Source organism: Fusarium falciforme, chromosome 1 (assembly GCF_026873545.1).
Source record: "Fusarium falciforme chromosome 1, complete sequence".
NCBI classification, from domain to species: Eukaryota; Fungi; Ascomycota; class Sordariomycetes; order Hypocreales; family Nectriaceae; genus Fusarium; species Fusarium falciforme.
This window is the reverse complement of record NC_070544.1, coordinates 1296691-1319232: the sequence shown is the minus strand read 5'-3', so window position 1 is coordinate 1319232 and position 22542 is coordinate 1296691. Positions and strand designations below refer to the sequence as shown.

At 52.7% G+C, this 22542-nt stretch overlaps 10 protein-coding genes across 10 annotated transcripts; 6 read left to right on the top strand and 4 right to left on the bottom strand.

The window, feature by feature from the left end:
- Positions 1-621: 621 nt before the first annotated feature.
- Positions 622-1424, top strand: NCS54_00033500 (Mediator of RNA polymerase II transcription subunit 8; the record flags this gene model as incomplete). The annotated part of the gene is made up of 2 exons (XM_053145989.1): positions 622-761; positions 818-1424. 2 exons carry the CDS (start codon positions 622-624, stop codon positions 1422-1424), a joined length of 747 nt encoding a protein of 248 aa, XP_053001964.1.
- An 886-nt stretch (positions 1425-2310) lies between these two features.
- On the top strand, positions 2311-3261 carry NCS54_00033400 (Hypothetical protein; the record flags this gene model as incomplete). Its single annotated transcript, XM_053145988.1, has 1 exon — positions 2311-3261. The coding sequence occupies one exon, from the start codon at positions 2311-2313 to the stop codon at positions 3259-3261; it is 951 nt and encodes a 316-aa protein (XP_053001963.1).
- A 728-nt stretch (positions 3262-3989) lies between these two features.
- NCS54_00033300 (CENP-V/GFA domain-containing protein) lies at positions 3990-4667 on the top strand (the record flags this gene model as incomplete). The annotated part of the gene is made up of 4 exons (XM_053145987.1): positions 3990-4165; positions 4222-4254; positions 4311-4356; positions 4407-4667. The coding sequence occupies 4 exons, from the start codon at positions 3990-3992 to the stop codon at positions 4665-4667; spliced, it is 516 nt and encodes a 171-aa protein (XP_053001962.1).
- A 218-nt stretch (positions 4668-4885) lies between these two features.
- On the bottom strand, positions 4886-5992 carry NCS54_00033200 (Hypothetical protein; the record flags this gene model as incomplete). Its single annotated transcript, XM_053145986.1, has 3 exons — positions 4886-5301; positions 5346-5828; positions 5875-5992. The coding sequence occupies 3 exons, from the start codon at positions 5990-5992 to the stop codon at positions 4886-4888; spliced, it is 1017 nt and encodes a 338-aa protein (XP_053001961.1).
- Positions 5993-7519: 1527 nt separating this feature from the next.
- Positions 7520-8990, top strand: NCS54_00033100 (Hypothetical protein; the record flags this gene model as incomplete). Its single annotated transcript, XM_053145985.1, has 6 exons — positions 7520-7570; positions 7625-7707; positions 7756-7969; positions 8024-8059; positions 8106-8246; positions 8289-8990. The coding sequence occupies 6 exons, from the start codon at positions 7520-7522 to the stop codon at positions 8988-8990; spliced, it is 1227 nt and encodes a 408-aa protein (XP_053001960.1).
- Positions 8991-9225: 235 nt separating this feature from the next.
- Positions 9226-10131, bottom strand: NCS54_00033000 (Hypothetical protein; the record flags this gene model as incomplete). The annotated part of the gene is made up of 1 exon (XM_053145984.1): positions 9226-10131. The coding sequence occupies one exon, from the start codon at positions 10129-10131 to the stop codon at positions 9226-9228; it is 906 nt and encodes a 301-aa protein (XP_053001959.1).
- A 719-nt stretch (positions 10132-10850) lies between these two features.
- Positions 10851-11233, top strand: NCS54_00032900 (Hypothetical protein; the record flags this gene model as incomplete). Its single annotated transcript, XM_053145983.1, has 2 exons — positions 10851-10994; positions 11051-11233. The coding sequence occupies 2 exons, from the start codon at positions 10851-10853 to the stop codon at positions 11231-11233; spliced, it is 327 nt and encodes a 108-aa protein (XP_053001958.1).
- Positions 11234-12005: 772 nt separating this feature from the next.
- NCS54_00032800 (Hypothetical protein) lies at positions 12006-13166 on the bottom strand (the record flags this gene model as incomplete). The annotated part of the gene is made up of 1 exon (XM_053145982.1): positions 12006-13166. One exon carries the CDS (start codon positions 13164-13166, stop codon positions 12006-12008), a length of 1161 nt encoding a protein of 386 aa, XP_053001957.1.
- A 750-nt stretch (positions 13167-13916) lies between these two features.
- On the bottom strand, positions 13917-18010 carry NCS54_00032700 (Glyco-transf-28 domain-containing protein; the record flags this gene model as incomplete). The annotated part of the gene is made up of 6 exons (XM_053145981.1): positions 13917-15043; positions 15093-15913; positions 15961-16728; positions 16778-17014; positions 17064-17730; positions 17791-18010. 6 exons carry the CDS (start codon positions 18008-18010, stop codon positions 13917-13919), a joined length of 3840 nt encoding a protein of 1279 aa, XP_053001956.1.
- Positions 18011-19869: 1859 nt separating this feature from the next.
- On the top strand, positions 19870-21275 carry NCS54_00032600 (Hypothetical protein; the record flags this gene model as incomplete). The annotated part of the gene is made up of 6 exons (XM_053145980.1): positions 19870-19872; positions 19927-20001; positions 20065-20281; positions 20343-20398; positions 20447-20518; positions 20568-21275. The coding sequence occupies 6 exons, from the start codon at positions 19870-19872 to the stop codon at positions 21273-21275; spliced, it is 1131 nt and encodes a 376-aa protein (XP_053001955.1).
- Positions 21276-22542: the final 1267 nt, after the last annotated feature.

The following is a 22542-nucleotide window of genomic DNA, read 5'->3' as shown; positions in this document are numbered from 1 at the left end:
CTCCGAATCTCCGGAGTGTCGGCCTGACTCGCCCGACACGGCCGATCGCGCGATACGCGGGCCGCTCGCTCCGGCGGCTGCTAAGAAAGAGAGAAGGAAAACGTCTTTCATGCAGGAGGCAAAAAAAAACCAAAACCAAGGCCTGCTTACAAGCGCGATTGTGTGATTTTGGCGTTGATGTCAACATAGACCCATGACGTGTGTGAGTCTGGGGTGAAGTGGAGTTGTTGTTGCCCACAGCAGGGTCCAGGCGTTCTAGCGGATGGGTTTAGAAGCTTCAGGGGCGTTGTTGTAGAAGGGGTCCCCCTCCATCATCCCGGGCAGTGTCCGGGACTTGTGCTGAAGGGTGTGCCTGGCGCTTCAGGCACTGAGGTGAGCTCTGCCTGAGGGTGAGGTCCATCTGCGCGTGGTGACACGCTTCTAATTGAAGCTTCCATTGGAGAGCCCCGCGCATCGTGAACCTCCATTCTTAATTGTTTAGACCCATACGGGGTCGACGGATACATTCAGCGCATCGTTATTGCAGTGTTTATTTGCATCGCGAGTTCTTTTTAGCAATCGAGAGGGTCTCTGTAACCGCAATTGTCAACTCCCGAGAGGCGCCTTCTTTGTATCGACATGATGGATGAATCAAGGACGCACACCTTGGACGATGACGAGCTCAAGGTCCTGGAACAGACGCTCAGCAAGTTGGCGCAACTCTCTAGTAGCATCCAGAGCTTGAAGGCGGACCTCATGAGGAGCAATCCACTACCACCAGCGTGCGCTTCTCGCCTTGCATCTTTCTCTGAGTCGCAATGACTAACCCGCTACCAAGATCCTCCCTTCAAGCCTCGACCCAGATTCTCCAGCGAAACCTTCAAACCGTCCTCGACAGTCTTAACGAGAACTCGGAGCTCTTTAACCGCATGGCCATCCATCCTTCACCAAACTACCCTGGCCGAACCCAAGAAAACGTCCTCACCCAACTACTCCGCAAGAAACTCGAGCCCGATGTGGAAGAACTCGTTATTGAGGGTCGGGAAGTTGCCCGCCTCGCCACACCAGAGGGAATCAACGATCTTCAGGATATCTGGCACGAGCTACGACAGTGGACGATCGATCGAGTGACGGCCTACGTCCGCGACGAGGCCAGCGACGTATACACGGCAGAAGAGCGGGCGGCAGGCGTAGAAAACGTGCGCACGGGTCTACGCAGGGATCTAGAAGATGAGGATGAAGATGAGGATGAGGAGGAAGACGACGACGACGGGACGGCCCAGCAAAAAGTAAGGGGCGCTGAGCCAGAGACGCTGCTGTGGTTTGCGGCGAGGGGAGACTTTGAGGTGCCGCGCAACGTCGAGTATGAGCGGAAGAGGGATGTGTACAAGGGGCTTCAGGGCATCAACGCCTCGCCTTTTGATATGCCGGCACAAGGAATGTAGAGATGGTTGGACAGGTTGCGGCCATCTATTCGTGATATTACGAGGAACTACAGCATGGCTTGGTCAAGGCTGCTATGCAAGTCGCCAGTCTTCAAAACGAGTTGGTCAAGGTACATTCAGCTCAGGTCTTGGAAAGATAAGCTGACAGCTGCTTAGCGCTTGAGAGACAGCTTTGACGTGCATAGCTGATGGGAGTTTTGGGGGTTAGAACTTTGGGTGGGTTAGATTCCTTTCTATTGATTTTACAGTATGCAGGTCGCCAAAAGCAGGAAACAGAGAATTAGCATTGGTTGTTTATTCTGTTCATGTTGGCGTCTCTCGTGTATCAATCCAGATGCATGCCATCCATCCCGGTCATGGCCACGAGCAATGGCTTCATTGCTAAAGATTCCAACAAGACACCATCTGAGATCCTTCGCTGAAAGTTACCAACGGCGGGTCATTCCAATGCCATTGCGCAAAGTTACCAATGCTGGGTCATTCCCACCTCCAGATTCGCTCCCAATTGGACGTACCAGATAACCCCTCCAAGCACAGTACGGTATCCATCGTCCTAAGCTGACCTTGCTGTGGCTGACGGTCCCTTCTGGCCACAACCAGTGTCGTCACTCCAACGTCCATGGCGCGAAGCTAGGCCATTTGACTGCTCGCGCTTCCCCGCGTTTCTTGACAGCGCATGGCTGGGATGCTAGTGCTCACGAGGACGGGCGGGAAATGGTGGGTGCAAAATAAATGCGACGGTTATCTCTCGGTGTGCGGTTGATGTGTGTGTTGGTGTTTTTTGACCGAGGAGCATGAGTCGGTTACATATACCTTTGCGTCAGGAGCTGACGTTGAAGCTTCGGTTTGCTCATTTCATTGCTGTCTTGCCATCATCATCTTTGCCATGATGGAATATCAATTGTGTCGCAGTGAGCGACCGCATACTCAAGACTTCTTGTACGGATCATTGGACATGGATATCACGAGCGACGATGCGACGCCCCGTTCAGTACCCGATCTCCCAAAGGAGAAGGGTCATGAGAGAAAGCTTACCCTCCTCTCTCTCCCGCTCGAGATCCGTCTTCACATTTACCACTGGCTTCACCTCATGAGCCCCGTCCGACATGCCCAGCTCGCGCCGTGGTATCCCACCCCCGTGCACTGCCAGTACATCCTCCGGCCCCTCGACCACGAGGCGGCGCCCGACGGTGGCGAAGACATAGAGGCTCGGGGCCTGCTCTCCCCGTACCGCCCACTTTCCGGTCTCCCGACCAGCCTCCTCCGGGCAAACTCGCAGATCTACCACGAGGCCCGGCTGATCCCCTTTTCGCAGAACGAGTTTGTATTTGTCAACTGGTTCGCTTCGGGGCTCTGGGCTGCCCGCGCCTTCACACGGGCCCTCGCTCCCTGGCAGCGCGCGGCCTTGCGGTACGTGCGCCTCGAGGTGCTCGCCCGGGATGTGGTAGTCGGCGGCGCGGGCCGGGAGGAATGGCGGGCCCTATGCGGCGAGTGGGCCTCGGGGGTGCGCGGCTTACGGATGAAGATGGTGCTCGGTGCGAGCACGGCGACAGTCTCCGGACCCTCGGCGGGCGGAGGGGTGGGGCCCCGATCGGAGGCGGCACGGCGGTGGGTCGGCGAGGGCCTTGGCTTGATGAGACGGCTCGAGAGAGTTGAGATGGAGGTTGTGGCGCGGGGGATGAGCGACGAGGACAAGATGCTGTGGTGTGAGAAGCTGGAGAGGGAGCTGAGGGAGGGAGGACTCATGTGGGTTGTGGTTGTGTGCACGGAGAAAGTGCAGGAGAGGATGGAATGGATCAAGGGTGATGTTGCGTGGAAGAATCAGGCGGGTGCTTAGATGATGTTGTTATTGTTAGTTTGGGAGTTGAGGTTCGAGATTGGCATTGTGAGTACGATATATGACTGTATGATTAACGTCTGTATGTAATGGGATATGTATTGGTGGAGTTGTTGATAGGTTATTGAAGCAATTATTGAGACAATTCTCTCCGACATCCGGACTACATCTCACCGCGTCACTAGCAGATTGGATCTCTTGCCTCATTGACCTATTAACTTGCATTAATTACACAGATTCACTCTGAATCCGTCATCCCTCAATGCCGCATCCGGTCATCGGCCACCGACAATCCGGAGATAAAGACAAGAACGGGATAATAATCTGTGCTAAAAATGCAGCTAACTCGGAGGCACACGAAGCCTGCGGTAAGCACAGGCATTGTGCATGTGACTTCGCGCAACTCTCGCCCGCCCAATGGTCGGCGTGAGTCACGTCACACGTCGTCAGTCACGGATCCTCTGCAGCTTCACGAAGCGATAACGGCTTTGTCTGTTGGAGAATTGACCGACTCTTTGATTCAGTGACTGACTGGTTGTTTTCTTTTGTATTAATATTCTCATATATCTTGCTGCCTGGACCTTTGATCCATTGGCGACTTGAAACGTCATCTCACCCCCGCCTTCACTGCCTCCACCTCTTGGTCGATTGAGCTTCTGGAACGAAGAGACGACAACGCGGCGAGACTTGGCAGCACTTGTTTTTCTCGACATACACACATATACACGATGGAGGCTCGGTGTCAATGCGGTTCCGTGTCTTTCAAGACGCCTCTCCCTCAGCCGCTGGCCCTCTACATCTGCCACTGTAGTGCGTGTCGACGGCAGACGGGCTCTGCCTTTGGGACGTCGGCCATCTTTCCTCGATTCAATCTGCCAGAAACTGATCAGTTGAGTTGTTACAGGTATGTAGGCAGAGGTTACAGTCACTTGGATATGTAGGCTAATGTGCTTGGCTCAGTCGACCAACTGAATCGGGTCATCAACTCTACTGGTGAGTACCTAGTCCAGATTACATCTCCTAATTCATTATTGATTGACATTGTACAGTTACTTTTGCCGCAACTGCGGTACTCGTCTCATTCACTCGACGCCAGTATGTAACCCTCTCACTCTCACCACAGGACCAGACTCACCAACCCACAGACCAAAAACGTCGTCTCAGTCAAAGGAGGCTGCCTCGAAGGCCTCGACTGGAAGCGTGCCATCCACATCTGGACTAAGAGCGCCATGGTCCCTATTCCAGAGGGTTCCGAGACTCACTCTGAGGAATCAGGCTACACCGACTACGGAACGACGCAGGAGGACCTAGATCAGCCCGGAGACCTCGTGGGTAGTGGAGGGTGCAACGATCCCCCCAAGAAGAGCGAGGATGCCGTTGTGGGTGGTTGTGATTTGAGCGGGTGAGCTTAGTGTATAGGTGATTGTGGTGCATTAGAGATACCTGGTGGTTGTGAGATGAGTTACCGGAGTTGATGCTTTGGAGATGGAGAAAATGTCATCTCAACATGAATCTGATGGAGTAAAGTCTTGGGAGAATTATAGGCGCAATACATGCGAAGTGGATATACAAAAAAAATCTACACTCTTGATAATACATAAAATCTCATAAATGCCGGTCTTGCTTAAACCAACCCATCAACGCTTTCCCCGTTACGTCCATCCCGTATGTTTCCTTCGCGGCTCTCCTCATTCGCACCACCTGGCTTGCTCACATCCGAGTGCTTGGCAGGGTCAAACACGTACATGGGAAACTCGAGAAACAGCGTCCGTTTGAGAAAGATGGGCATCTTGTCATACAGCTGTGGTGGGAAGGGGATAAGGATGCTGGTACGGTCTAGCCATCGCTTGTAACCTTCCCAGTTGTTTCCCTTTTCATACCGTGACTTTGCCTTGGAGCGTTCAGAAAGAGGGAGGCCAGAGACAAACATGAGGAGGATGGTGAGAAAGAAGGGGCCTAGTATGGAGGCGTAAAGGGCCTTGTATGCTTGACCGCCAACGTATCCATCCGCCGCAGAGGATACGGCAATCATATAGATGGCTACTTGGTCAGTAAGGGTCGATCGATGAAGTAGTTGGACTTACAAAACTGCATGATAATTTCTCCAAAGTAATTCGGGTGTCGTGAATAGGCAAAGAAGCCCTTGTTGCAAACATCGGTCCCATTATGCGTCTTCCTAAACCGATACTTTTGCATATCGCTCACACTCTCCATAACAAATCCAATCGTCCACAACACAACACCAGCAATATCCCTCCCCGTACCAAAATCATGCTGACGATATTGCGTGACGTTGGGACAGTTGATCAGCGTAACGGGCAGAGAAACAGTCCAGACCCAAAACATCTGAAAGACCCAGAAGCCGAGAAACGGGAAAAACTTGTCGCGCTTGTCGTCGAAGCGGTCATCCTTGCCCGTCTTGAGGATGCGGAAGAGGAGGAAGCCGGAGAGGCGGAGGGCCCAGACTATTAGAAAGAGGGAGGATACGATTTGACGGGCGCGGTGGTGGCCGCTGAAGGAGAGGGTGAGGATGGCTAGGAGGGCAAAGTTGGTTCCTCCGGCAAAGTCTGGGTGATGTGAGTAGCTGTGTTTTTAAGGGAATGGTGGATTTACCTGTCAGTTTGTCGAATTTCAAGGTAAAGGCTATGGCGAAGAAAAAGAGTTGATAGGCGACCGTTATAATGGCGGTGATGCCTAGGTAGTAGTTGTCAAGGACGTGTACGACCGTCATATTGACTGCTAAAGATGCTTGAATGGTGCAACTCCCATTTCATCAAAGAGTGCAACTCATTTGAGAATAAATAACCTCAAGAGTCGCACTCGCATTCGCATCAAGACAAGTCAAGCATGTCATGTTTATCATTGACGTTGAGCAAACAATGTCGCATTCTGTTGGTGAATGTCTTGGACCCTGAGTGATGACGTCGATGAAGTTATCCCATCATCGGGCGCAACAAGACAGAAGTACCCCGCCACGTGTTTCCACGCGGAAAGGTACACGCTTTGTCGGAATTAAACCGTCTCAAAAAGGGCAAACCGATCGAGTTTATCGTTTGGCGATCCACGGCTTGCTCGGATCTACAGGAACCTCAGCGGCCAAGCCACGGTCAAAAGGCACTTTACGCGCTCTCTCCCTTTACTTCTTCTCCTGGTCATTTTCCATCTCTGCCCGCCAAGGCTTAGCTCCATCCAAGTCAATGCGCCCAATGAACCAGGGAGGTTTCACTTCCGTCTCGCCATTGACGGAGAATTTTCGAGCCGCCGTCTCTTAAGCATAGACAGGGTTTTTTTTTTTTTCCCACCTCAGCCACAGCGGAAGACTTGCCGAACACGTTCTTTTTGACAGGTACAAGAAGCAAAGCCCACAATCTCGGTAGGATGCGTATGCGTTGCGTTCCTGCAGCAGCAGCGCGTGCCCAGAGTCTTGGGTCTGAAGGCGCTTGTCAAAACTCTTGGTGAGACTGTATTGTCTTCATCTGGTGTTTGACTTGTTGAAGGATGGTGGTATCAGATTGTCGCCTACAACCGTCATCATCTCGTCTTGCTCCAACAGATGATATCAAGTTGATATCGACAATTCAATTTCACACAACTTGACGCCTTGAGTCAAGTCCTTCTTGTATTTCAAGAAAATCTAGGCCCCTCCGCTACCATAAACTAAATGGCACCATCACCGAGTCCACCGCTTCACCCGTCGCCGCGCCGTCTCAGGCTCCCCCCCCTTTGAACCCCCTGAACCCAACCCACACCCTAGCTTTCAATCCATACCTCGGGACGGTTTGAGCCTCAGTCGCCGATTCCAGAATCAGTAAAAAATGCGACCCTGGCCTTGGCGATTAAGCCATGCAAATCGTCCCATTTTCCCTCTCTCCTCTCTCTCTCTCCCGTTGAGAACTCTTCTTCTTTCCCCTCATGCCCGTCTCTCCTTCGGCTGTTGAGAAAACCCCCTCGTTGATCTGTCACGTCGCGTGTCTTTCGGGCTAGGACCCCCCTTCGCCAATCTTTTTTGTGCCGTATTCTCTTCTCATCTGCCGCGGGCAACTGTTTCAACTTTGGCCCAGTGCCTTGTCGACTTGTGTTTAATGCCTGCGTCGGGATAGTTTCCCCTCTTCCCTCAGTCACTCGTTCAAAATATTCACCTGCCTTTGTAACCCCTCGTCAACAAAAACATCCCAACGGCTGGACTGTTGTGTCATTCTTTTAACCCGAGCGTTGCGTTGCGTTGCGTCTGAGATACCCTTCTAAAGAAATAATCGATATGAGGCTGGTGGCTTGGGGCCTATGGCTCGCCTCTGTCCAGGTTGCGCAGGTGGGTTCTCCAACTTGCACCACCCGTAAAGATCGACAACTGACACTCTCTTAGGCCGCCACTAGTGGGAGGTTTGGACATAGGTCTTTCAGGAAGAGACAGGCTGTTGAAGAGCCCGCCGCTCCCAAGTTTGAAGGGTATGGCAAGTTGCGATAACATCGTTCATGAGACTAACACTCATGTAGACTCCGGCTCTCCTACGTCACCGAGACCACCACCGAGAAAGTGACCGAGACCCAGGTCATCGTTCAGACTGCCCAGAACGATGCCGTCGCCGCCGCCGAGACCGTCACTGTGACCATCAACCCGCCCGCCGTTACCGTCACCATCAACGCGCCGGCTGAAACCGTTACGATCAATGCGCCTCCCATCACCATCACCGAAGTCGCCGCGGCACCTGTGAGTTGCTTTGCTAGAAACTCATGTTGAAGCTTTGCTAACGAGCGACTCCAGCCTCCCATCACTGTCACCGAGACTATCACTTCAGCTGTATGTTGTGTCATCCAAGTATTCAAATTCTGCTCACAGACAAAAGGTTGCCCAGCCGTTTACTGTTGTCGAAGTTTCACCCATCACCATTGTCGAGGTCTCCCCTATCACCGTTGTCGATGTCGTCACCCAGCCCGTGCCACAGCCGCCTGTGACCGAGACGATCACTGTCGCTGGCGAAGCTCCCGTAAGTCCCCTCTCTGATGCTTAAGCATTATATGCTGACTAGGCGAAGCCTCCCGTTACTCTCATCCAGACTGTGCAGGCACCAGCAGACAGCGCTGAGGATAACAAGACAGCGGGACCAGGCGTCACCACTATCCCCATCGCTGAAAGCGCCCTCCCGACGACGACATTCTCTGAGGACCCTCTGGCCCAGTCCCGCGTTGAAGAATCATCCTCCACTGAGGAGTCGGCGACATCTGCCAAGGAGTCAGCAACATCTGCTCAGGAATCGACTGCACCAGCCCAGGAATCAACTGCATCGGCCAAGGAGTCGACCGCCAGCTCCAAGGTATCGACAACAGCCGCGAAAGAATCAACCACCGAGGTCGCCAGCGTCCCCAACGACACTACCGAAGCAGTCCCGACGACCGAGACACCAGCTGCCACGTCTGCCCCCGCCATCCCCGTCATGGAGAGCAACATCGTTCTGGGGCCATCGCCATCCAACGACGCAGCAGCACCCGCACCCGCTCAGCCTACTGGGGGCTCCAATTCGCTCAACCTTGGTGACCTAGCACCCGACGCAACTGCAGACGCTGGTACGGCCTTGCCTGCCGTCACGGCCGAACCAGAAGCCGAAGAGCCCCGGACCCGTGCTCCCATCAACATCTCAACCCTGTCCCTCAGCAGCGCGATCAACTTGGGAAATCTCGGCGGAGGAGGAGGAGCAGGTCTGCTCAAAGCCCGTGCGACGAATGCTCCGTGAGAATATGCCGATAATGTGGTGGTAGAGTAGGAGAGGGGGAATCGCTAGTCGATTGAATGCGAGCGTGTGGTTGTTATCAAGATACCTCTTCCCAAGGGCCCTATGCTAATTCTTCTGCCCTGATAATAATGTGAGCGAGTCTCTGGAGATTTGTGTCAATTGTGCCTCCTTCTATGGGTATCATGCCATCTCGTGTCCCTTTTCCGGTCCTAAACGCCAGTATCGATTCACTTTTTCATTTCTTGTCTGGTCCTGCACCCCTTGACGCCAGCTTCATCTTCTTGGCCTGTCGCTTGCTCATCGGCTGGGCGTCCTCCCCATCACTCTTGCGCTTCTGATTCTGTCCCTTGTTCTTCTTCTTTCCAGTCGCATCTGAGGCCTTCTTTCCATCCTCGTCGGCATTGCCTTGATCTTCATCTCGCTTGGCAACCTCGACTACGTCAATGACCCCTCTGAATCCACTCCTCTTGATGCCCTCGTTCACTACGATGGAACGGGGTATCGCGCCGAGGCCCTGCATTCCCTTTTCGCTGTTCAGGCCCCACACATTCAGCAAGTTGACCACATCCGCAGGCGCGCGGAGTGATAGCGCATCCTTTGCTTCACTGCTGATCATGATGCCCCGACCGCGAGTCGCCCGCACCAAACTCGTGACGTTGCTGATGAAGTTTGCGCGACCTCGAGCGTCAGCGGCTAGGGCTTGGCTGTAGCACACCTCGAATCGCACACCGCGCGTTACGGCAGCCATACAAGGCTTCGGACGAAAGTGGAACTGAAAGTGTTGGGTAAAGTCCATGGATATTATCGGCACATCGAGGGTTAGGCAGGCATTCTGAAAAGCCTTGTCGGTAAGAGGTCGGATGGCGAGAATATCGTACGCAGCAACGAGAGAGCCTAGGCGATAGTTTGAGGCCGCCGGATCTGTGAGCGGGAGTGTCGCGCGGTGGAGGATGTTTGGGAGCTTTGCGGACGATGATGGCAGCTTGGGGAAGGGCGCAACGGGGTTGGCAGGAAATGGGAGGGTGAGCTCGTGGCTCAGGGCGACTGTCGAGTAGCCGAGGGAGGACGAGAGGATGAGGGTCTGGAGGAGCTGGTCGGGGGTGGTCGAGGGCGACCAGGCGATGTTGAGGTCGTAGAGCATGGTGGGTGGTGGTGGGTTTGCGCTATGGTGTCCAGAGGGAGCGGTTGAGCATGGTAGAGCTAAAGCAGTAGTTGGAATAACAGATCGTCGTCTCCTTTGCGATTGGAAGCTCTACATCAAGGTGAAGCTATCTCGACGCTGGTTCAATGGCATGCGAGTTGAAGCAAAGAGTCGCACGCGATGGATGTCTGGTTTGGCTTTTTTTTGCGGGACGTTGTACCTTCCCCGTCCTAATGGTTGGTGGCGCCGGGTGTCAGGAGAAGCTGTGGTCCGTGCGTCCACGAACCTGCCGCTAAGCAAGCGCGACTCGTCCTGCCTTCGTCATCACCTTCTTTCCCCAACAACCAACCAGGAACAGCATCTCGGGTCTGTAAAGCTGCAGCCTGTTTATTATTCATGACCTTGATTCTTTTATAACCTCACCTCTATAAACTTTCTACTCTTTCCCCTCTCTTGCAACGTCTCCCCGCATATCGGCCGACTACTCTATCCCAATCCTCCGACCGTTACTCATTCCTGATCACGTCTGCCGGCGTCTGTCGCAGCGGAAGAAATCACCGAGAACCCACGCCAAGACCTGCGCCCCCTTGTGACGACGCCCAACCTTTAACTTGGGTCCGACACACAACTCCGACACAACCGTCCTTCTACATCTTCTGATACTCAACCGTCGACTCGACCCGATCGTATCCCATCGTCGTCCGCTTACAGACTTCATCATGTTCTTCTTCTTTGTGTGCGGAGAGCACACCTTCCGAAAGGAAGTCTCAGGCTATGAGGGCATGGTGTGCCAATGCCACCACTGCGGCAACATGGCCGCCCACGTCACCAAAAGCAATCCTTGGTTCACTTTCTGCTGGATTGTACGTCCTTGTGATTTCCGTCACTTTGAACATCTGCTAATGCTGTCATCTTACAGCCTGTCGTCCCTCTGTCCATCTCTGGCTACACCGACGTCGCATGCCGCATCTGCAACTTCCACCAGCCGCTCGAGAACCGACCAGACGTAAAGGCCATGGCCAACGGCGGAGGTCCACCTCAAGGCCAGTACTACCCTCCACAGGGGCAACCTCACGGACAACAACCCATGCGATACGGTTAAGACGAACGGACGCTTCGTTGTGTGCGCAGTTATCCAGGAAACAAGCCGCCGTGAGCGTAGGCCTATGTGGATGTATACTGCTGGTAGGGGTAATTTGGGCGCTTGTCGTTTTGATTTGTGTTTTGGGATTTAGAGGCAACAAGCCTGGTGTTGTGGCGAAACGGTTCACAGGAGACGAAGAGGATTCTATTACAATTTTGCCATGTGTCGGGAGTGTGTTCGGGCCGTGCCTTTGCTGGGAGCATGCCTCGCCCGTCAGCCATGTCTCTTGGACCAGCCATGGTCCTTTGTCATGGAAGAGTCTGCAAATACGATGCCCGAACCAGTTCCAGCACTTACAGAACATGGTTCAAGACACTCTCTGTCCTGGGCATGTCAAATATTGGCCGGGAGTCGACTCGACTTGATCTGGAACAGGTACGGACTACCGACCTGCGCATGAAACAATCGAGCTACTAGTTCGGCTAGAAGGCCGGGTTGTCTCTTCAACATGTCTGGAAACGGAGGATTTACCTCCCCAATCGAATCGACCTTTCAGGCCTCAAAGACACAACTTGGTTCTATTTGAACGATCGTCAAGGGTAAAGACAATATTCGTACACATTCAAGCATCACAATAATTAGGTGTCCTTTGGGTTTTTCTTTTTCTCATCTCTTTTATGTCTCTATCTATGCCTTCCAAGGCACTCGCTACCTTTACCTCCTATCTATCCATCCTTTCTTTGCCTCAACGCTCACGTGGGTCCCTGAACTGCATCCTCAGCACATACAATCATCGTTGAGGATAGTAAAATGATTTAATAATCATTTGGGATACGGAGAACGGGAGCTCTGGATAACCCTCTAGCTGAATATCATCCCAAGAGCGCGGCACGCCAGGATTCTCGCTTGGCTTGGTGACATCGAGAATATGCTGCTCTGCCCGCAGCCTCCTCTGCCTCCCCGCCGTCGCCCAGTACTGGCTCATCAACACGCTCCTCTCCGGTTCCATCTCCCTCTTCCAAGACATGAGCAGTCCCATTTCAGGGACCGAGAAGCCCTCGGCGCTCAGCGCCAAATGGAACAAGCGCTGCCAGTCTTCCCCTAGGTTGTCATCGTACAGACCAACGCATGCTCTGATCCTTCCCTCGGGGACAAAACCGGCATACGTCCAGTTCTGGATGCCAACAACGCGTCCCTCGCTTGCTCCCGGCTCGCAGTGGAAAATTACATTCTGAGGAGCCAGAATGTTGTGGGCAAAGACGAGCTTGGAGCAGTCCAGGCCCATGGCCACGCAGTTCTCGAGCATCGCCTGAGGCGTGTTGCCCGCTATCCAGGGGTGGATGAGAAGACCACCGTCACGCATGTGGCTACCGTTGACGCCCCCGACACCCTCGATGCTACGACGCTCCCACGATGCGAGCTCCCTACAGAATCTCGCGATCTGGAGCACGCAGCGGTTCTTGTGGTCTGCATCCAGGTCCTTCCAGACCGTGTTGAGGGGCACGCCATCAAGCTTGCTGTGGATGATGTATTCATACCCGTCAAACTCGAAGCTGGCGTAGACGACAGGCACCTGAAGGCTCAGGACCCGTCCCTCGAGGGCTCTCAACGTGTCTGCCTCCTTGGTGTCGTGGCTCCCTACTCTGAGCTCCGCCCTGAGCACACACTGCCCAATCTCCCACATGGCGCCCTCCTCCTGCCAAGAACGCAGCAGCTTGAATCTGCTGGGATCCTGGATGGGGCTTGAACGCGGCCGCGGGTTCGGCGCCTCAGAGGCGTGGTACCAACCCGCTCCGTCACCAACGGGCCAGCTGGTCCTGTCCTTGGGCGAGTCAAGGAGCGTGATGAGGAGTCTTCCTCCGATGATCCACGTCCACTCGTCGACTTGGCGGAATGTCCGGTGGAAATGGACGTACTGCGGGAGACGCATGGGGTAGAGCTGAGAGCCCATGGTTGCTGTGTTTTGCTGAATGGTTTTTCTGAAAGATATTGGGTGTATGTGAAGTGATGTTGGAGGTTGATGTGCGAGATGATTATTGCTGTCTGAGGAGCTCATCAGATGATATTTATAAGAAGCAGATTCTATTCTATCAACATCTGTCCGTGGATCTGAAGTGTCTTGTCCATACAGAATAAACTCAACACAAGTAAACACAATTTAGAGTAGAAGCTCTCTCTCGCCATATGGGCAGGAACATGATTTTGATGCTATACGCAACAGCAGTGAGCAAGCATGCACGTTTTGCTCACTCGACTGAGCAACGTGCGCTCATCATAATCTGTATCCTCTCGAGTGAACAACACCTGGGCCCTACTTGGATTCTTCAGCCACTGCGTCTCTTTGTGTTCTGCTGGCTCGAGCTCCTTTCCTTGCCCAATCCTCTCTTGGTTGAGGGACACACAAAGGAGAATACCCCTGAACAGCCACCAACACACCAGCAGCAACTCAAGTACAAAAAAGTATCATCCACGTGAGTATTTCTCATTATCCTTCTAGTCAATTCAAAGTAACAACTTCCGCTATGGTACCATCACTAGTATTCTGAAACATAGTTCACCAATGGTACGTTTCATAGATCAAGAATAGGCAAGAAACTGAAATCCCTTCTTCTATACATGTTGCAACGTGGGTATCCTAGCCTCCTACGGCAATACAAAACTAAAAAGAACTCATCAAATCATTTAGTCGCTCGGTATAGCATCAAGCCCCTGACGGGCCCGAATAGTCCCCCTTGCTCATCTTCAAGCTCTCCTCCATTGCCCGTCTCAGCTCCTCATCTTCATTCTCCTCATCTGCCTTGCCTTTCCCTTTCATCATCTGCTGCCTGTACTCCTCTTCTGCCAAGCTCTGCTTTTTGACATATTCCATAACAATCTCCTCCTCAGTTCTCTGGCTCTCCTCCTTTGCCATCGCTTCTTTCGAGGCGGCGATGGCGCGTTCAAGTTCTTCATCGTCGTTGTCTCTTGGGGGAAGAGGTGGTGGGTTCTTTGATGCTTCAATGGCGCGCTGCAGCTCTGCGTCTTCATCGTTGGGTGGCTGTGATTGTAGTTGTGGTTGTGCGAGGGGAGCCGGTTGAGGAACAGCCGTGTCCACGTCGAGTTCCACGAAACCAGATTCCTGGGGCAACTGTGCGTCGGCAACGAGACTCTGCTGAATGGCCTGTTCGATGAGAGCCTGGTACTCCTCGTCCGTAATCTGATAGTCTTGGTCTTCGAATATCGACGGGTCCTTGAGTGGAAGCGGCGGAGCCTGCTCTGACTCGACCTTTTGTCGCACAGCCTTGACACTCTCTCGGACGGCTGCCTCGATCATAGCATCCTCCTCGGCATTTCCTCGTGAAGTCTCCAGAACGGATGCCCGAATGGCTCTCTCTAGCTCGGTATCTTCCGACAAGCTTGTCTGTATACTCGAGGAGTCGCTGGCCGTAGGTGGTGGAATCGCGACGTCCACATAGCCCCTCTTCCATGCCTCCTTCTCGGCATGCAACTTCTTCCTCTCATCAAAAGACAGCTTTCTTGTGTGTATCCATCCAGTGCGTGGGCGATCAAACGTGGAATCAGCTCCCCCGCTGGTCGGCCGCGAGTCTGCTGGGAGCTTGCCCGCCACCTTCTCCTTTCTCTTCATGGCGTAAAAGTTCTTGAGGTCGAACTTGACATTGTTCCAGCGCTTGACAACATCTTCTCTCTCCTCAGGTGTCGATTCCATCATCTCATGCTGACCTTGAACAGCTCTTGATGAGACGATGTAGTTGTGAACACTTTTGGTAAAGAACTTGTTGATCTCGGCGTGAACTCCCTGCATGGTGTAGGCTGGAATGCCCCAGATACCTTGAACAAGTCAGCACAAGTTTAAGTATTTCTACTTCATTCGACTCACCAGCTGCGGGCTTCGCGACCAAGCCACCAATGCCTTTTCCGAAACCCTTGACCAAGCCTTGCACTCCCTCCTTCTCAGCACCTTTCAGGGGTTGTGTGACAAGACCAGCGATGCCATCGAAAACTCCATAACCGAGCTCCTTACCAGCCACCATGATTCCAGAACCAAGACCGGTGACTTTCTCAACTGGCCGTATTGTGTCATCGTTGTAGAGTCGGGGCATGTTTCTGAAGCCTCTGGCCAGGCCCAGACAAAAGTTCATCGGTGTCTTAGCTCCTGTAGACACAATCCTGCCAACCCCCTTCCCAGTACCTACCGCCGCGTTAAGGGTCATGTAATTTGTGGGCGAGGAGCTCCGGTCTCGATGGCCTCCAAATGCTTGCTTCAACTGGTCCCTTGATGACCTATGAATTGTTGATCCTTGGAAATTCGAGGACCCTGGGGACAAAGGAGTTGAGAAGGTGGATGAAGCATCGCTCAAAGTGGGCTGAGATGCGTTAGAATGGCTAGTAATGGCGAGCGTCGAGTTCACAGTTCCAGTCTCCGAGGCGCTAGGCGCAGGCGTCAATCTCGAATCTGTTTCGGTTGTCGGAGGTGTGAGCAGTGAGGTCTCACTCTGCGATGCTGCAGGTTTTTCAGGGCTTTGTGGCCGATCCTGTGAAGCTTCAGGCTCTTTAGTCCGTTGCATACTTCGGAAGATCTCCCTGGGCATATCGGCAATGGCCATTCCGATGCCTCCGAGATCAGAGACAAGGGACATGGTGCAGGCCGAGATGGGGTCTGGGGGTTGATCCTCGGTGTTGTACTCATTTGGGCGATATCTGCTCTTGATTAGCGCAACACTTCCAGGCCTGTCCAGGTGGCTTACAGCTTGAGGTCAGACCACTGAAGTGAGCCGTCATCAACCAGAACCGCAGCAGCAAAGGGGCTCAGCCGCACTTGAGTTCTCCTTACACGCCAGGCCGCGGCACGGCTTGGTGACACGGAGCATCGCAAGTTGTCCACGTTTAGATGATCATGGAAGCTCTTTCCACCCACATCAGTGCCCTTCTCTTCTCGAATCTTGGCTCCTAACGCCTTCGCTTGCTCCAGAGTCTCAGGGCGAAGGCAGAATTGAATAGACTCGGCCAGCTTCTCTGCCGTCAACGCCTTGTAGGGGACCGGTTCAGGACCTGCATTAGCTCTTGCTATCATGGCACCCCAGAACGGCTGGTCACCGAAGAATGGAACCACAATCGTGGGCTTTCCGGCCTTGATACCAGCAGCAGTGGTTCCTGCGCCGCCGTGGTGGACAACACAAGAGACATGCTCGAAAAGCCAGTCATGAGGCACATTTCCCAACATATACACACCATCAGGTATGCCAAGTTCGTCAGCGCCAAGTCCTCCCCAGCCTTTAGATACCAGGGCTCGTACACCCGCAAGCCTGACTGCTTCGAAAATCATTTCAGTCATGGCGTTGGGGTCGTCGACGACGATGGAGCCAAATCCGATATAAACGGGAGGTGGACCGTCTCGCAGGAATGCCTCAAGTTCTGGGTCTGGTGTGTAGGACGATGCTAGGTTAAGAAAGTAAAAGCCAGCAATGTCGATATGTCGACCCCAATCATTGGGCTTTGGGATCAGAGCTGGTGACCTAAGTTAAAGTCAGAGGTGTTTTCATTCAAGCCAGCGTATATACTCACCAGCAATATGTCCAGGAGATCTGGAGCCTAGCCAGTAGTCCAGGAGCCCAAATCAGTGAAAGCGGAGGAAGATCGAGGGCCTTTTCTCGAAACCGGTTGATAACATCTCCTAGGCCTTGCCAAGTCATCATCTCGACAAGTGTGTAAGTCATGTAGTTGGTCATAACATCATCCGTGTTAGAGGATTGGATATTGGCCAAGGGGTGAGGAAACGCCCTTGTGGGCGACCAAGGCATACTAGACTACCATCAGCAGGTGCTCTTTCATAAATGATAGAGTAACTCACGTAAACATCATGTGCACTGGAATTCCCATCTTTTCAGCAATGTGAACATGGGCAAAGCTAGGAGGGTTTGCAATGATGGCATCGGCGACAAAAGGCTCTTGGCCTGCGCCAGATACCTCCAATGACGCATCCAGAGGAGCATTCTTGGCATGAGGAGTCGGGGGTGGTCCAAGGCCATCGCCTCCTTCTATGCAAGATCGCCAGCAACCGAGGAGAATATCCTGGATACCCTTCCGACGCTTGCTCACTTCACCGCTCGTAATAGCATCAAATCCAGGCATCAAACCGGGATGCTTGACCATGAAAGCCATCAGTTCAGCGGGGTCACCGCCGATATTAAAGAATTCGAGGCCATTCTCTTCGACAAATGTTTGAAAAGTAGCATGTGTAGCAATTCGAACTCGATGTCCATAAGTATCTTTGAGTACTTTGCCTAGGGCGACAAAGGGTTGGACATCGCCTCGGGAACCGACAATCTGTACGACGACGTTGAGCTTTGGTGGCGGTGTCTGGCCTGGGAGGCCGCCCAGGCTTGGAGGGATGTATGCGGGAGGAAGGACAGGAGGTTCAGGTTCGGCGGCGGTGACTTGTCGTTGCAGAGTCGGGGCAAGGAGATCGGCGAGTCTCCTGTTCTTGGTGTTGATGTTGATATTGACTCGGCCATCGCCTAATGACATCAGTTAGGTGGGATGCTTCCATGACAGCTGCACACATGCTGGGTACATACCCGTCACCTCGGCGCCAGCATCAAAACCAGGCTGGGAGAAATGAACTTGATCATGGCTCTCTCCATACGGTGGTGGAGCGCCATCACCAGGATCGATATCGGGCAACTGAAAGCCATCTGTGACAAGGGCGTCTGCCATGTCATTGCGGGGGAAAGCCTGCTGCTGTTGTTGCTGGCTCGCAGCAGCAGCGGCAGCCTTCTTCTCGTCCATGACTGCCATGGCGACGAGCTTGCAGTGTTCGACGGAAGAAAGAATAGTAGGAGCCTGGCATCCAAAGAAGCTGGGCGGTTACTGAACGTGGGAGATGGAGGGGTCTTGTATGAAGCTCCCATGGTGGAGCAGAGAGGAAGGTCCCGTCTCATAGTGGGGGAACGACTTGAAACTGATCAACCTCCTACGTCAGCCCCACAAATTCGAGCTCCAGCTCTAAGCCCCCCCCTGGAGCTTGGTCCTCGATCCACTATCCTAGAAGGGCTTAGATGTTATTAATAGCGGGCATATCGCAAACTCGCTCTCGCACTGGTGTGCGAATTCAAGACGCAACAAAGGAAATGAATGGCCATTGTTGCGGTAATTACGTGGCCAATCATACAAAATCACGCTCTTCCATACAAGAGCAATTCAGTGTTGCCTGATATCCTGTCCCAGGCACGTATCGAAGCTATCGTATCCAGCGAATCATTACACCTCATTCCGCTCGGAGTACGGCATACGGATACGGACCACCGACACGGAGTATTACAAAAGAGACCTCCACCACGCAAACGACGACGCGTCTCCTTCTTAACCTTCCATCTTCGCTTAAGTCATTCATTTCATATCTGATCGCTCATACGGAGCCAAGACGGACTGTGAATAACGGCAACCTACTAGACAGGGGCGTCCAAGACTCGGGGCGTCATCGGCTTGGCTATACGGCTTGTGCCAGGGGATTCTCAACCAAGGTCTTTCTGCATTAATCACTTGACTGATATATCCGCGATGCCTTTTCTCGCTCTGGCCCCATTCATGGCAATGCCGTCCAGTCAATGAGAGGCGCTTTCTCTCCCTCTCATGCTCAACACCTTTTACTCTCACAGTATCCTTCACTCTCAGAAGATCCTTGATAAATCTTGGTGGAGGTGATTCAACCGTCGTCGGGCTATGGTTATCAACCCAGCCTTCAAACCAACCATGCGTAGCTCAGAGTTCTAACCACACCAAACCTCAGGTTCACTTTGAAAGACTGAACTTCACAGAGAGCAGATCTCATGGCGAAAATAAAAGCGATCACCACACGGATTACTCCATGTCACATCAGAAACAAGCAAGTATTGTGCTATATCGATAGTATTTATAGGAAATATCCAGGCAGACCGGGTCACTTTGCTATGGCCAGGTCGGCCACCTGGCGGATCACTCTATACCTCCACAGAGCATGATTCACTTACAAAACGTCACAGAATCAAGCTCAGATGCTTGTCCGCCTCCAAGAAACCATCGAGTGCTTCGATAAATAATGTGCGCTTAGCCATTGATCCTGTTTCCATGTACTCAAAATTATATTTCAGTGTTCTTTGTTACGAGACAAACTCACAAACTTATGTCGAGGTCATTATTCAGGATGACGATGGCCAATATCTAGCTTATGGGTGTTGGGTCTACTTATTCAGGAGTTCCCTTTACCCTTGCTCTCTCAATCCGAACGGTTTCTGCTGAGGTTGTTGGCAATTGTCGAATAGCACTGTTTTGTTTGAGCCTGTGATTGTTTGAGTGGTTACTGATTGTATAGCAACTCGTCACATCCTACTCCGAGTCACTGTCACAGACAGAAAGTAGAGTGAATCACAAACATGACGGTCTCCGAGGTGTTGCCTACCAGCGCAAACTATTTAAAGACTGGAACATCTTGACTTTCAGAATTCTTCCACCTTCAACATTCCTCACCTCAACACTCTTGAGGATAACACCTTTCAGCACGCCTCATTACCCTCTTCTCACCAGCAACACCGGGTAATCCGACAACATCTGCTCACTCAGCGGGTGCCGAAAGGTCTTTGATACGTTTCACAAGACTCCTTTCGAAGAAACCCGACACCATGGTACAGTTTCCCATTACTCAAGTTCCTCATCACCCTCTCATATCTATCTGATAGGCTCCCTGGGGCTCGTGGGACCCAGAGCCCCCTTCCGAGGTGAACACCGTCGTGACTGGTAGGGATTTCACCGTTGTAAGTCTTCCAACATGTTCTCCAACAGTGCTAGCCTTGCTTTAACCACTTCCTCCCTAACAGGTCGACCTCCCAACCGATAAGATCAATGAGCGCAAGTACGGTATCGCATCGTCTGAACCCACCGAACACCATACCCCCAGGGACTTGTGGGCCAGCCCGTACGCTCCAGAGCTCCGTCCCTTCCAGCACCAGGGATCCCCTCGCGAAGTGCCCTGTCTCCAGTGCGTGAACCGCATGATGGTACGCGGGTTCCACGGCCTCTGCCGCGATCACTTGGGTACGATACTCCTCTCCCACTTCAACCACACTTGAAAGTCACTGACTTGGATTTCTCTCAGCTAATGTAAACGGCGAATGCTATTGCTGTGTTCTCCATGGAGTGGAATGTGAAGAGGTGCGCTTTCTACTTGGTTCTCCTCCTCCGCGGTGACTGACTCTACAGGTCCCCGAGACTGCCTTCAAGTCAGCCTACGAGCTCCAGGTTTGTGCGCGCAAGATGGATGAGGGTCACGAGGTAACTTTCGTATCTACCATTGTCATGATTATATCTAACACAATTGTAGGACACGGACTGGGAGTATCTCTCCAACAAAGCCGAGCTCACCCTTATGAAAGAAGGACTTCTCTGGTTTGCCCGCGAGGATACGAACGACTACTGGGACGGAAACAACCATGTCAAGGAGGTCGTCAATGGCAAAGTCAACCTGGTCGACAACGGCAAGACCTGCTGGGACTACAAAGACAACACCAGCTGGGACGGCAGCGACAACGTCAATGTCAACACCAACACCAACCAGGTCAACATTGGTAAGACCTACTGGAATGACGGCAGCAACACCAACCGAGACGTCAACGCCAACGCCAACCGGGCCGGCAATGACAATATCAATTGGGGCGCCAACGGCATCCCCCGCTGGGGCAGCGGCGAGATCGCAACCTGGAATGAAAAACGCAACACCAACTGGGCCGATAACAGCGACAGCGACAACGCCCAGGGCACCAAGACCACTCCTGATGCTAAAATCGACAGCGACTGTGATGACGAAAGCGATGACGGTCAGGATCCAATCCAGCTCACTGCCGAGTTTTCTTCCGCTGATAAGATCATCTCCGCCATCGACCGCAACACCGACGCTGTGGCCGATCTCTGCGAGATCATGGAAGGCATCAAGGGGAGCCTGGATCTTCTTCACGAAGACAACGTCCAGAGCAAGAAGTTGTTGCAGAAGTTGTTGACTGAGCAGCGAACTCTGAGCGGTAAGAAGACGTAAGGATCCTCCCAAGCTGATACTCTGGTGACATGAAGCTGACCGATTTGTTGGGAAGCATTGTTTGGTGATCATGACTACCTCGAGGTAGAACTCAAGTAGGTAGTTATACGACAACACAAAAGCATCACTTGTCATGTATACTCGATCTCGTCTATGGGCACTCAGCTCTATTAGACCTTTGGTTCTAGCCTAGATTGCCGTTTCCTAGATAGGGTCCATCTGGGCCAGGTCAAGATACAAATCAACCCCTGAGTCTAACAATTCATATGCCAAAAGTAAAGTGAAAAGGAAATGATTGAGTCTAGTTTAATTGAACACTTATTTATCTGGCCAGTATTCGTATCGCAGTGTTACGGTGTCAGTTGGACATGTATTGTCTCTCAAACCAGCCGAAACCTCGCCGCTTTTTCGCCGCTTACTCCCCGTTTCTATCTATACAGATACTACCTCGATCTACTTGCATGGACCCAAGAGCAAGCAAGGAAATCTAATCCGCCCCATTGGCTGAGCAGTCGATCAATGCTGCAGCACTGCCAAGCACTTCCCAGGATCATCTCAACATCGTCATCCAAACTGTACCATCTCAGCACCTTGTTTTTTTTTATTCTTCCCTAACTCTTTTCTCTTAACCATTTCCCATTCGCGTTCTGTTTGTTGTCAATACGGCGCGCCTGCAAGCCCCCAGTTACTACCCCGTCCCATTACCACCAACCTTTATCCCACGTCGTTCAGGAAGATCTCATCACTGATTCAACCATGAAGCGCAAGGAAAGAGTTGCAAGCCAGCGCGCCTCTGAGCTCATGCGTCACACAGCTCTCCGATTCGTAAGTCACCGCGAGTCATTTCATTAACCCCCAACCCCAAGCTAACGGATTCTACCCTCCCAGGCGCCTGTTTCGTATGGCTCCATGGATCTCCAGAATGACAGCGGGAGCGAGTTTGAAGATCAGCCAAGTCCCGCGAGCAATGGTAACGATCAGGACACGACGCGTCCTGCCAAGCAGCCCAGAGTCGATCCCAAGACTCAAGGCGAGCCTCGCGAGATCTCGTGCGCGGTCTGTATCAACAGGATGCTTGCCTGTGGTCCAGAGTTTCTTTGTCGGTGCCGAGAGAGTTAGTGATCCTCCCTCCCATGCCGTGGGCTCAACTAACTGTTCCTCGTTCAGCACCAGCGGCCGTCTCATGCTACGGCTGTGCCCAGGGTGGACGCAAGTGCTATCAAGTAAGCATTCTAGTCGCCGGTATCGTTTGTTGGTTCTTGTGCTA